Raw genomic sequence first — 13,826 nt, 5'->3', positions numbered from 1 at the left:
CCAGATGCCATAAAAATAATTCAAACCAGATCCCGATTGGCTCCAAGCGCCCTCTCTGTGTTTGCATTCGCATGAGCAGAGGAGACCTAAGACTTTGCACACACACAAAGATAATATTGATACATCAACCTTGGTACTTGTTCTCCTCCAAAGAGTGTACCTTTGCAAAACTCTCACAAAACAAATGGAAAGAAAATGTCAGAATACCAAATGTCAAAACAAATGTTGGTAAATGCTTTATTTTCTTCTCAGTATACGTCAGATAATTAACAAAAACATCTACAGTACTTTAAAAATTAGTCTAGAAAACAACAATTATACAAATAAGATTTGCTCAGTGAGTTTTTATGTTGCTTAAAAAAGCAGAGGGTCTGACTGAGCTGAAGTTCATATTAAAAATACAAATAACAAGATAATGAGCAATGTTTTATGTTTCTGATCAAACAGTAGTAGCATTGATAAAAGGATTAAGGGATAAAAGTGAAGACACAAATAGAAAAACAAAGTACAGCGCTGCTTTAAAAGCTTCTGTACAGTCGTTCCTTTCAAGGCAAAGCCAGGAGTTTCCCTGGATGCGTGGCGCCGCTGGGCCTTTAGTCACAGGTGGATGGGTCAGCTGAAGATCCCTCCTACATATGGTCCTCTGGATGATAAGTTAAACCTAACTCCAGGTCCTATAAAGGGTCAAGGGTCAATCTCAACTGGAACAACGGTGAGGATGGCATCCTCGTTGCCACGGCGTACAACAACTTTCAAGGTGTCATCACTCTTGATGGCATTGCTGACATCAGTCGCTGTTGAAATCCTATGGCCGTTGATGGAGATGATGACATCATGCTCTTTGACCCCGCCACTGAAGAAAAATATGAAGAGATTTAGACTTATTAACGGCTTCAGAAAGTGCAACCACATGTTGCCTACAACAGAGAAAACCTGTTGATTTACAAGAGCAATTTTCTGGGTTGGGTGATTTGACATTTTGTTGGGTAAAGCTACACTTGAGGTTGACAAAGGTTAAAGAAGTATAACTGTTTCATCTCATCTTAATTTCTTATCTTTACCATCATTTTCTGATAGTTTTACATCATTACAGGACACAAAAAAGACAAGAAAGCATCTAAGATAAGTCAGATTGAGTGCATGGTAATTTCCAACTCTCCAAAATTAAAAATAACAACCAAAGGTCCAGGTACGAACCTTGGCCTTGTCACTCTAAGACCTTAATAGGATTTTTATTTAAGGTATTGCTTTTTTTGTCGAACCAGCAAAATTTAAGTTATTGTGCAGTTTAAAACCTTTCATCTAAAATAACAGTGAGGTGGGAGAAAAAAGGTATATATATTTTTCATAAAACATTTCATAAAAATTAAAAAAGTGTGACGTGCATTTGTGTTCAGCCTCCCTTAGTCAATACTTTGCAAAAGCATTTTTTGCAGTAATGACAGCTAATTCCTTTTGGGGTATGTCTCTATCAGGTTTGCTCAAATAGAGATTGAAATTACTGCCCATACGTTTCTGCAAAATAACTCATGTTTAGTGAGACAGGATGGATTGCATCTGAACAGCAATTTTCAAGTCTTGACACCATTCCCTGCAGCTTCATCTGCATGTTTAGTATCATGGTAATGCTGAAATGCGAATTTATCCCCACTCTCGTGTCTTTTCCATTATCTAACAGCTTATCTTTAAAGAGACTCCTGTATTTAGCTTCATCTGCCTATCAACTTCGACTAGCTTTCCTGTCCCTGTTGGAGGAAAGCACCCTCACAGCAGGATACCACCAGCATATGATATGCTGTATTGGGCCAAAACGTTTGAATTTGGTCACATCTGACCACAGTATATTCTTCGCTATGTTTGCGCTTTTTTTAACATGACTTCCGGAAAAACTTAAAAGGAACTTTTAAAGCTATTAACGATGGCTGCATTCTTGTCAGTGTACCATAAAGGCCAGATTTGTGAAGTGCGCGACTAACAGTTCACCCGTCAACAGGTCTTCCCACCTCTCCAGTTTCTCAAGTGTTACCATTGGCCTCTTGGTTGCTTCTCTGACTAATGTTCTCTTTGTCAACTCTGTCAGTTTAGTTGGTCGGCCATTTCTTCATAGGTTTGCTGTTGGGCTATGCTCTTTCCATTTATGGATGAAGAATTGAATAGTGTTTTTTTGATAAATTTAAAGCTTGGAAATTTGTCTATAACCCTCTGCTTTAAATATCTCCACATCTTCATCCCTGACCTCTCTGCCTGTCCCGTCATCTTCATGATGCTGTTCTCTAACAAACCACGGAGCCCTTCACCGAACAGCTGGATTTATGAGGTTAAATTACAAACATTTGGGCTCTATTTACTAATTATGTGACTTCTAAAGGCAGATGGTGGCACTGAGTTTTATATAGTGATGTCAGAGCAAAGAGGGGTTGATACATATTAAGATCACACTTTTTTTTCAGACTTTTGTTTCAAAAAACTTTAAAAACCAAGTATCGTTTTTCTTCTACTTCACAATGATGTACAACTTTGTTAAGTCTGTCGCACAAAATCACAGTAAAACAAAATGAGGTGCGTAGTTTTAATGTGACGAAATGGAAATAAGTTAAATGGGTGTGATTTGTTTTGCAAAGCCCTGTAGGTCCCTGCTTTCTCTGACTGTAACATAAAAAACACACTCCACAGAATGATGCTGCCACTAATTTTGACTATAGACTTGGTACTGGTGAGTCAAGTCAGAGGTCATTTTGTAATAAAACGGGTTCGTTTCTTTTGGTATAAGAATAGCCGAGTTGTACTGCAGTTGGCTGTCCTCTTTCTGGTCACTCTACCAGATTTGATCCTTCAGGTTTTCTTTCACCAACTACATCAAATCTTAAATACTATATCTGCGGGCTTTTCATGATATCTATTTAAGAAAACACGTGATATAAAATAAAATGTGGACAACTAAACAGGATCTGGAAGCTTTCAATCAACACTGTACTCCAGTTCACTTCATTTTCCTGCTGCTTATCAGTTTCAGGGGACAGGGTTTTAATTAAGGACTTCCCCTTCTCCATTGAAATCCTCCAGTTCTTCTGGGACTGGGGATACCAAGCTGCTCCCAGTGCAAATAACAGATGTAATCTCTTGGCCAGTGGTGGGTCTGCCTTTAGGCCTCCTCCCTTTGGGACATGTCTGATACCCGTCCCCTGAAAGCTCTGTGGTGGATTGTATGGCTAAACCCCCAAACCAGGGCACGATCAGCAGAGATATCAAAAGCTGACTCCTAAATCAGCTGTTTTTTCACAGCTAAATATACAGTTTGACGGTAAAGTATTCACAGCGCTGCACTTTTTCAACATTTAGTTATGTTACAGGCTTATTCCAAATAGTATCAAATTAATCCCTTTGAAAGAAGTATGGAACCACTAGGACTCTTCCCAGACCTGGCTGGTCGTCTAAGCTGAGCGATAGGTGGAGAAGGGCCTTAGTCAGGGAGGTGACCAAGAACCTCATGGTCACTCTGTCAGAGCTCCAGCATTCCACTGTGGAGAGAGGAGAACCTTCCAGAAGGAGCACCATCTCTGCAGCAATGGTAGAGTGGCCAGACGAAAGCCACTCCGTAATAAAAGGCACATGGCAACCCGCCTGGAATTTGCCAAAAGGCACCCAAAGGAGTTTCAGACCATGAGAAACAAAATTCTCTTATCTGATGAGACAAAGATTGAATTATTTGGTGTGAATGCCAGGCATCGCGTTTGGAGGAAACCAGGCACCGCTCATCACCAGACCAATATAATCCCTATGGTGAAGCATGGTGGTGGCAGCCTCATGCTATGGTGATGCTTTCAGCAGCAGGAACTGGCAGACTAGACGGGATAGAGGAAAAGATGAATGCAGCAATGTACGGAGACATCCTAGATGACAACCTGCTTCAGAGCACTGTTGACCTCAAACTGGGGCGACGGTTCACTTTTCAGCATGACAACGACCCAAAGCACACAGCCAAGATCTCAAAGGACTGGCCTCAGAACCACTCTGTGGATGTCCTGGAGTGGCCAAGAAAGAGTCCAGGCTTGAATTTGACTGAACATCTCTGGAGAGATCTGAAATTGGCTGAGCACAGACGGGTCCCATCCAACCTGATGGAGCTTGAGATGTACTGCAAATAAGAAACTGCCTAAAGACAGATGTGTTGCTAAGCTTGTGGCATCATCTTCAAAAATACTTGAGGCTGTATTTGCTGCCAAAGGTGGATAATTAAAGTATTACGCAAAGGCTGTGAATACTTACGGAAATGTGATTTGTTAAGTTTTCTCTTTGTAATACATTTGCAACAATCTTCAACAAACGTCTTTCACATTGTCAAAATGGGAAACTGCGTGTAGAATTTTGAGGAAAGACATTAATTTGATACCATTTGGAATAAGGCTGTAACATAACTAAATGTGGAAAAGTGCAGTGCTGTGAATACTTTCTGGATGCAATGTACTCTCACAACACACTTTCATTGGTAAAAGCACCCATCGAAATGGGTGCTGTTACCAATGACATGATATAAACAATCATTGCCCTCATTACATTCAGCTGCTCTCAGCAAATGGAAAGCTTTCCATATGACAGTAAAGATTTCCAAAGGCCACAAGCCAACACAACACAGATCAAGATCAAAAGGACCAAAGCTGCAACCTAAAAACGAAACCCTGAATATAAATGGAACCGCAGAACTGTTGTCCTCTAGAAATCTGCATTATTTAAGCAATGAGTAAACTCTGAAGAGGCCTCGAAGGACAGGGGTTGTTCCATTGTGGGTTGAGGAGCAGGCGCAGGAAAACCACAGTGCAGCCAGTAACCTCCCAGCATAAGGTTTGAAGAAAACAGCTGACCTCAGCGTCTCCAGCGCCCCACTCCGCTGGAGCTGCAGTGCAAGCTGATCTGAGTGGGCTGCAATTGTGGGAGGAGGGGGAGTGTATTGGAGCAAGCATTCAGGGCATGTTGGAGTAAGCAATTACTTTACATCCCAGTAGGCAAGTTGAATGGGAGTGCATACCTATCTGTTTAACTAAAGTGATCCAATTAAGAGAAGAAAGTAAATATTAATATACTGCCTAGCTGCACAGTTAAACATATAGAGTCTAAAAGAGACAAGATATTTAGTAGATTTTGACGGAACATGTATCGTGTTAAAGGCCAAAGAAACTATGCAACAAGTCAAGGTCAAATTCTGTTTGTACTTCACAGAATTTTTTCAACAGGGTCTTTCTTACATTGCTGCCGGCGTTTTTGCAATGACCTCCATCACATAGGCTCCTGAGGTGATGTCAGGGAAGTCACGATGTCGAGTTTTGAGTTCCTTGGCTAACCTGAGGGAAGAAAAGCAGGAGGACAACACTAGTCACCATTTTTATCAATTTAAACACTAAACATACTTGTAATTATGTGCAAAAAAAACCTAGGGGACTTACGCTGGCGTAAGAGTCATCATCCTCACTCCAATATATTTCTTTTTGGCATCTGCTCTCCCTAAACATTGACAGCACAGAGGATGAGTGACAGAAATGTTAGGTCGCTTTGATGTGATCATGCATCTTCTTCGACATGATTAGTTTGACAACTGTGCATCCAAGCCTGTAAACAGAACCAGAAAGATATGGAATACCAATGCCGGACACAGAATTGTGCCAAAAATCTATATTTTAAAAGTGCACAATGTTTATTTCTCATCTTCCAGTTGTTTGTTGTTGTACAGCTGGTTTCCAATTTATTACCCTTAACTCCTTTCACTACCCTGAACCCTTACTCTGGGCTGTTTGTTGTTTGGATTTGACCATTGTGTTGTTTAAGGAAATTACCTCCAATTTACTCATTCGGTAGCCACAGTAGCAAGGCCAGGAAAAGGTGTAAATGCATTGAGTTTTAAATGTATTTCCATCTTCACTGCCACAGGGGCAGGGGAAAATAAATTACAGCTCTGACTGGTGTTTGGAAACTGGTGTTCCTCAGCCAGAGTGTCTGATCTTTTCATAGTGATTACACTTGAAAACAAAAAACATTAATAGATGTCTATCAAATTAATAGCGGATTGCACACACATGCTTTAGCAGATGCCTTGTTTTTTCTTGTTAAATAAATTTATGCAACATTAAACTTTTAAACTAAAACAATGTAGAGAAAATTCAACCAATCTGGAATGTTTGCACCCTTCTTTCAACAAACTGCACCCTGGAGGTTCTGGTTAAATAGTACTATCTTACTTACGGGGCCATTTTCAGGTGTAAATCTTACTCAGCTAATCTGTTTTTACCCTGGTAGATGCATTGGAAATGGACAGGGCTTCGTAAAACATTGCCCCAGACAACGATTCTGGTTCCTGTAAAAGGTTCCTGAAGTTGAAATGAACTTTAAGACAAGAAACTAACCAAAGAAAAGTTGCACAAGATAATAGCTTCATCGTAGGGCTTTTAAATGGGTTTTTAACACAGTTCTTTTTTGTCATCAGAGCTTCATCTTGTCGATTGAAGAGCGTCAATGAAAGTGTGATGAGGTTATCCAGTGAGGGATCGTACCTCTGGACTGCCTGTCATATGACTCTGCCAAAAACTGTCGAATCTTGTCTGATGGAATGGCGAAGGAAATGCCAGCTGTCACTTTTAGCGTGTTGATCCCAATCACTTCGCCGTCCTGAGAAAGGAAAAATATTTCTAATATCTCATGGGAGGGTGAAAGATTGGTTATGAGTGTTACCAACGCAAAGATACGTGGCTTACCAGATTTACCAGAGGACCTCCAGAATTACCATACTGTGAACAAAAAGTAACAACTTTGTAATTTTCTTTGTATATGAGGGAAAACATTAAAAAAAAAAAAAAATGTCTTTTTATATTTACGTTGATAATGGCATCCGTTTGAATGTAGTCCATGTCAGAGTTACGAAGACCAAGCTCTCTGCCCCCACGCTGAGTGGTGCTGACAATTCCTGTAGTGACTGTGTTCTGCAGGGAAAACGGGCTGCCGATGGCAACTACAAACTCCCCCGGCCTCAGGTCAGACGAATGACCTAACAATAGTACAGGAAGTTTAGTCTGCAAGAGGGGAAGAGAGGGATAGCATCATAGTTATTATTGGAATCCTCACTTGAAATAAAAAGTTAATAGCCATGCTAGCTGCATGCTGAAACGAGTGGCTGGTTCAGGAGGTCCTTTACAGGAGAATAATAGGATGCTGCGGGATGAGAGTTCACAATATTAAAACCTTTCTTGTTCTGCAAAGTGCTCTGGTTGCTGTTTTAGTCCAAGGTATTACTATTAGCCTTGGATATGAAAGTTGGGGTTTTATGTTTGAAACTCTTATTTTGAAGCAAGACAGGCAGTGGTTTTTGAGTTGTCAGATTGAATGATGGAGTCAACCAGTAAAGTCGTCGGACTCACTGCCAATGCTTGGCTATAAAGCACCGAAGAAGTCCCCATCGCTTTTAAATGGTGTAAATTATAGCAGCTGTACTCCAGCTTTAGCTGTTATAGTTATACAATAAAAGTGTACATATGTGGAAAAGGTTTTCACTGTTTTATCAGGGAACAATTGGTATACTGTTGCTGTTTTGATGAATTATGTGTCAAAACGACAAGAGACAGAATCTATGCTATTTCTGCCAAAATTTCTGCCAAATTTAAAAGTTAAAAGTGAATGTATGAAGGTCATATAAACACATTAAGCTGCAGTTTCATTCCTCTGCTAACCAAACTCAGTCTGCCTTCATCAGACTCCTAGGTAATAAGCCTTCAATTTACATTATATAGGAAGGTGTTACTGTCAAGTCTAAAGGAAGGTGATAGGTAAACATGATCAATAACAGTCCCCACAGATACAAATGTATGAAAAACTGCCTAAACTTCACACCACACACACATACAAACAGAAACGCTGCATAAAAAAGTGCAGGATTGTCTCAAAAGTTTCTCAGTTTACATATTTTGTTCTCTGACATCAGGAAAGAGAAGGTCTTCAAAAGCTCAGTGCCACTCATCCGCTCATTCAATTGAGTCCAACACTGCTGGCAACATAAGCTTTTTGTGATCAAAACCGAGAGCACATAATTCAACACCCCTTGCTGCCGAGACTCCAACTGTTAAAAAACACTTTGAAAAAACATAAAAGTAGTTGCTTTAATGTGTTTTAATGCCATACAAACAAAACCATAATTTCTAAACCTTTGTAAGAAAAAGAGCTCTGAAAGAAAATCTGAAGCTCCTTGTTGCCTCAACTGCAGTCCCTCCGGTGCGCCTCAGACTTCCCATGATCATGTGTCTTATAAGTGGACAGTTTGAATAATTACAGCTAAACCACAAATCGTCTAAACCCACTTACTGCTGCAGGGCTGTGCTCCCACACAAAACAATTACTCCCTCAGCACCACAGGGAGAAATGACATTCATATCAAACAACTGGAGCTAAAGTATAAATAATCACAATTAGTTGCATACTTGTTGGCTTAAAAATGCTATCTGGTTGACATTAGTGTTTCCAAATGAGTCCAAATAATTACTATTTCGCAGGGCATAGAGGTTTTCCTTACAGACACAAGGAGGAACTCAGAATCTTGATCCTCTGATTCAAATCATCTCTGCTTGGTAGCCCAAAGTCAGACCTTAGACAACACTTTCTTTTTAATTCTGACAAGGTAGCAGATATCAGAAGAGCATGCACATGAACCAAAAGGAAAACCAAACAGATATACAAGACACCTACAGTGCTGTCATGTTGTTACCTGGAACTCAATTCTTCCACAAAAGCAGAGAAATGAGACAAATCTGCCTCAGCACATTCGCATTACACAAGAATGCATTTAAAATGTCCACAAAGATTCCCAGCCTATCACCACTGTAACCACTGGATGATATCTGAGTGGGAAGATAAACATTAAGAAATACAGGAGGACAGCAAAATGTACTGCAAATTTATCATTACTGAAATATCACTATATGCAATATTATTATTATTAAAAATATTGCTCAGACTGCCCTGAATATTAGTTAAATAGGTAATTACAATATCAGTAATTGGTGATCCTGGTTGTTTTGGTGAAGTCATAAAGAAATTACAGCTAAGTTGATTATGTGCTGAAACAGTTTATTTGCAATAAGCCAAAGCATAAAGACATGTATCATTTTTATTAATATGCAAGGCACTGTACACTGTGTTGATCCAACTTAAATGAATTGCTTCAATTGGTAACAAGTAATTTAAATATGTTTATCCAATTTATGTTGTTTGTTCAACTTACTTAAATTATTCAGTTTCTTTCAAATAAAGAATTCAAACCCATTTGAACCCCCCTTAATTTTTTGGAAACCCAACACAAAATATTAAGTTGTTCTAAAATAAAAAGACAAAATAATCCAAAAGTACATACAGGGGTTGGACAAGTAAACTGAAACACCTGGTTTTAGACCACAATAATTTATTAGTATGGTGTAGGGCCTCCTTTTGCGGCCAATACAGCGTCATTTTGTCTTGGGAATGACATATACAAGTCCTGCACAGTGGTCAGAGTGATTTTAAACCATTCTTCTTGCAGGATAGTGGCCAGGTTACTACGTGATACTGGTGGAGGAAAACGTTTCCTGACTCGCTCCTCCAAAACACCCCAAAGTGGCTCAATAATATTTAGATCTGGTGACTGTGCAGGCAATGGGAGATGTTCAACTTCACTTTCATGTTCATCAAACCAATCTTTCACCAGTCTTGCTGTGTGTATTGGTGCATTGTCATCCTGATACACAGCACTACCTTCAGGATACAATGTTTGAACCATTGGATGCACATGGTCCTCAAGAATGGTTCGGTAGTCCTTGGCAGTTACGCGCCCATCTAGCACAAGTATTGGGCCAAGGGAATGCTATGATATGGCAGCCCAAACCATCACTGATCCACTCCCATGCTTCACACTGGGCATGCAACAGTCTGGGTGGTACGCTTCTTTGGGGCTTCTCAACACCGTAACTCTCCCGGATGTGGGGAAAACAGTAAAGGTGGACTCATCAAAGAACAATACATGTTTCACATTGTCCACAGCCCAAGATTTGCGCTCCTTGCACCATTGAAACCGACGTTTGGCATTGGCATGAGTGACCAAAGGTTTGGCTATAGCAGCCCGGCCGTGTATATTGACCCTGTGGAGCTCCTGACGGACAGTTCTGGTGGAAACAGGAGAGTTGAGGTGGACATTTAATTCTGCCGTCATTTGGGCAGCCGTGGTTTTATGTTTTTTGGATACAATCCGGGTTAGCACCCGAACATCCCTTTCAGACAGCTTCTTCTTGCGTCCACAGTTAATCCTGTTGGATGTGGTTCGTCCTTCTTGGTGGTATGCTGACATTACCCTGGATACCGTGGATCTTGATACATCACAAAGACTTGCTGTCTTGGTCACAGATTCGCCAGCATGTTTAAATAGGCATAAAATACTTTCATGGTAATCAGAAATTCAAGGTGGCTAGAAAAAGAAATGTCCATTGCATAAAAAAAAACATTTGAAATTGCATTGTGAAAACATCACAACTTCAGGAACAGTTTTACACAAATGATTATGCATACTAGACATTTCTTTTGAAACTTCCATCCATATTCTAGACCAGCGTCTTCCATATAGGGTCGCGGGGGAGCTGGTGCCTATCTCCATCAGTCTACATGTGGGGTACATCCTGGAAAGGTTGCCAGTCCATTGCAGGGCAACATAGAAACACACAGGACAAACAACCATTCACACGTAAGAGCAATGTACAGAGACCAATTAACCTGACTGTCATGTTTTTGGACTGTGGGAGGAAGCCAGAGTACCTGGAGAGAACCCACGCATGCACAGGGAGAACATGCAAACTCCATGGAGGGACCCGGCCAGGAGTCAAGGACCTTCTCACTGCGAGCAGTGCTACCAACTGTGCCACTGTGGAGCCCTTCACAAGGGTTCCACAGTGAAACTTCACAAGGGATATTGCTTTTCTCGTTAAGTGGGGTTGTGAGTATTTATGAATACTTATTGATTTTGTCAGCACCATTCTAGATTGTGGAATAGTTTTAATGCTTAAGTCATCACATCAAACACCTCAAACCTCATAATGAAACTTGACGTGGATGTTTAAATGACATATTACTACTATATATCACATTTTCTTAACCACAAAGAAGGCAAAACCTTGTTGAAGCCCATATTTTTATGCAGACTGGTTGTTACCAGTGATATTTTGAATACTCACATACGTTTTTTTTTTGTTTTTTTTTTCAGAAAAATGCCGGCTAGTGTTAACTGTCAGGATGTTATGCGTTTTTTACGTCATATCATCTATTAGCAGAACCTGAGAGACGGCTTCACTGGCTGCAGCTCACACTTCCGTTAGGATACTAAAGATGCATTAAAATAACTGGTTTACCTGGAATGAAAGTAAAAAGTTACTTTCAGATGAAAATGTGTGACCTTTAAGTTATTGAACCCATAAAAGTTGTCATCAGTAAACCAAAAGAATTAAGTCAGATAATTTAAGTCCTGTACATGAATTACAGGCCAAATACTCCTTTCAGACTATAATTCATAAAACCTAGACCTCTAATGTACCACCTTTATTTGAGGGAAAAATATTCAAAGTTTTGGATTTTAACTAGTAAACAATCTCAACCCATGAGGGGATGTTATCTATAGGAGATGACAAAAATAGCTGATGCCAGTAACTGAGGATAGTAACTTTTAAACCAACAGAGATGCTCAAGGAACAGCTGTCAGTGACCTTAGTTTTGCTTTAGATTCATATTTGCTTGTTTGTCTGTACACAAATATAAACCTGAAGAAGTGTAGACAATAACCAGGAAACTTGCTCTTCAACTGGGACAAAAACACTTTGTATGTTAACCACCACTCTTTTTTTCCTGATGGGAGAAAAACCAGATAGAGAGAAGAAGCAAAAACAAACACATACATCTGGGAGAAAGAGTATGTTAGGTAAATGTAAGTCTCTGACCAGACATTCAAAACCCAGCTACCATGATTATCATACCTCATTGTGTCATATTCACTGTTGCTATCTCAGGGTTTGGTCCTTCTCAGTAGAATGTGAAGCATTTAACTGTTTGCGGCTTGCATAGGTACAGAACGTCCCACGCAAAGTCACACTACATTCTGAAAAACCGTGTACACAAGAGTGCAAAATGCAGGAGGTGGCTGACAAGCAGGCTGAGCCTATGTGAGAGTGCAAAGCAAACTAAACTTGCAGACCTCTCAATGTTTCGAAAGACTCCTAAGCTTACACATCACTTAGTACTTTTTGCAAGTTATTAATCTAGAATAACTTGCGGAAAATCATCTGGGAATGCAAAGCCTTCTGTTCTGGCCACCCATGTGACTTACCCTGCTATTTCAGACGCACTGGTGCTTCAATGTAACCACACTTAAAGGAAGGAGGCTAGGTAAAGGGAATGCCACAAAAACCACACGACGGTAAACCAAGGCTGTGAGGAAAATCAGCCTCTTGCAGTTTTATCACATTCACGTTGATGCATGCAGCAAATATGTGCAGAAGTCAACAAATGACCTTGAAGATTTTTCAGCATGAATACAACATAAATTTTCCATTTGAACACAGAGTAACATAAAACATGTAAGATTTTGAAAAATGTTAATACAGCTCCCTTAAAAACAACTCTGGTGAGAAGATACACTTGTTCTGGGCATAATTCTAATATAAATGTAAAGCTGTTAAATAATTCAATTGAACTATTTTACAGTGTGAAATGATCCTACAACAAACTTGGCAATGATTTTTACATTCAAGAACAGAAAAGTCTGAATATATTCTGAATTTCCTTTAATCCACAGAGTGCTAAACTTATACATACAGGCTCAATTATATGCAGACAACCCCATTAATGTTTGGATAAAAGTCCCTCAGGAGTTGATTGTTGACAGCATGCTTTTTGTATTCATCCACAAGCTTCAGCATAATTCTGTCTGCATATTTGACCGCTCATTTAGGCTGGTTGGTTTCCTGGCACAGATGTGCCATTCAAATATAGCACACACATTTCCTTTTGTTTTTGCTCCTTTGTCACTTAAATGTTTCAGATCATCAAACAAATGTTAATATCATATAAAGATAACCTGAGTAAATATAAAATAATGGTAAAAAAAGAGAAATAGGGTATCCAAACCAATGTGGCCATATGTGAAAGTTTTTTCCTGAAACTTAAGTCTAGAAAGGGTTACAATGTCATAATAAGGCTTTAGGACTCAGCAGTGAGACCCACAATCCACAAATGGAAAAAAGACAGACCAATGGTCCATCTCCCTAGGAGTGCCTGATTCACCAAAATTACTCGACAACTCATCTAGGAGGTCAAAAATAACCCAAAACATCATCACCCGTCACTTAAGGTATGTGTTCATAATTCAACAATAAGAAAGACACTGAGCAAAACTGCCATCCATTGGAGATCCAAGATGAAAACCACTGGTGGCCATAGAGAACACAAAGGCTTGTTGTCTCAGATTTCCTAAAAACATCTTGATGATCCCCAAGATTTCTGGGAAAATATTCTGTGGACTAACAAGAAAAAGGTGTGGAAGGTCTATTGGTACACCTGACATAAAACCTACACAGCATTTAAAAAAAAGAGCATCATAACTACAATTAAACACGGTGGTGGTAGTGTAATGGTGTGGGGCGGCTTTGCTGCTTCAAGACTCGGAGGGTTTTCTGTTATTGATAAAATCATTAATTCTGTTCTCTACCAGAAAATCCTGAAGGAGAATAACTGGCCATCAACTTGTTACCTTAAGCTGAATCACACTTGTGACTCAACAAAACAGT

At 39.8% G+C, this 13,826-nt stretch overlaps 1 protein-coding gene across 2 annotated transcripts in view; it reads right to left on the bottom strand.

Annotated features, from left to right (window-relative positions):
* Positions 1–223: 223 nt before the first annotated feature.
* The window catches only part of LOC124859645 (serine protease HTRA1A-like), a 46,008-nt gene continuing 32,405 nt past the window's right edge, over positions 224–13,826 (bottom strand). The window contains exons 4-9 of one of the 2 annotated variants that reach the window (XM_047352542.1): positions 6,861–7,055; positions 6,741–6,773; positions 6,540–6,654; positions 5,439–5,496; positions 5,241–5,336; positions 224–853 (exon numbers count right to left, since the gene is read on the bottom strand). In XM_047352542.1, the coding sequence (XP_047208498.1) occupies positions 685–853; positions 5,241–5,336; positions 5,439–5,496; positions 6,540–6,654; positions 6,741–6,773; positions 6,861–7,055 (666 nt within the window). In that variant the 3' untranslated portion in view covers positions 224–684. Of the gene's footprint in view, positions 854–5,240; positions 5,337–5,438; positions 5,497–6,539; positions 6,655–6,740; positions 7,056–13,826 lie in introns of both variants that reach the window. The other variant, XM_047352541.1, reaches the window with a different exon arrangement.

The sequence above is a fragment of the Girardinichthys multiradiatus genome, chromosome 22, assembly GCF_021462225.1.
Source record: "Girardinichthys multiradiatus isolate DD_20200921_A chromosome 22, DD_fGirMul_XY1, whole genome shotgun sequence".
Lineage (NCBI taxonomy): Eukaryota > Metazoa > Chordata > Actinopteri > Cyprinodontiformes > Goodeidae > Girardinichthys > Girardinichthys multiradiatus.
Note: the sequence above shows the minus strand (reverse complement) of the source record. Positions and strands in the feature narration are given on the sequence as shown.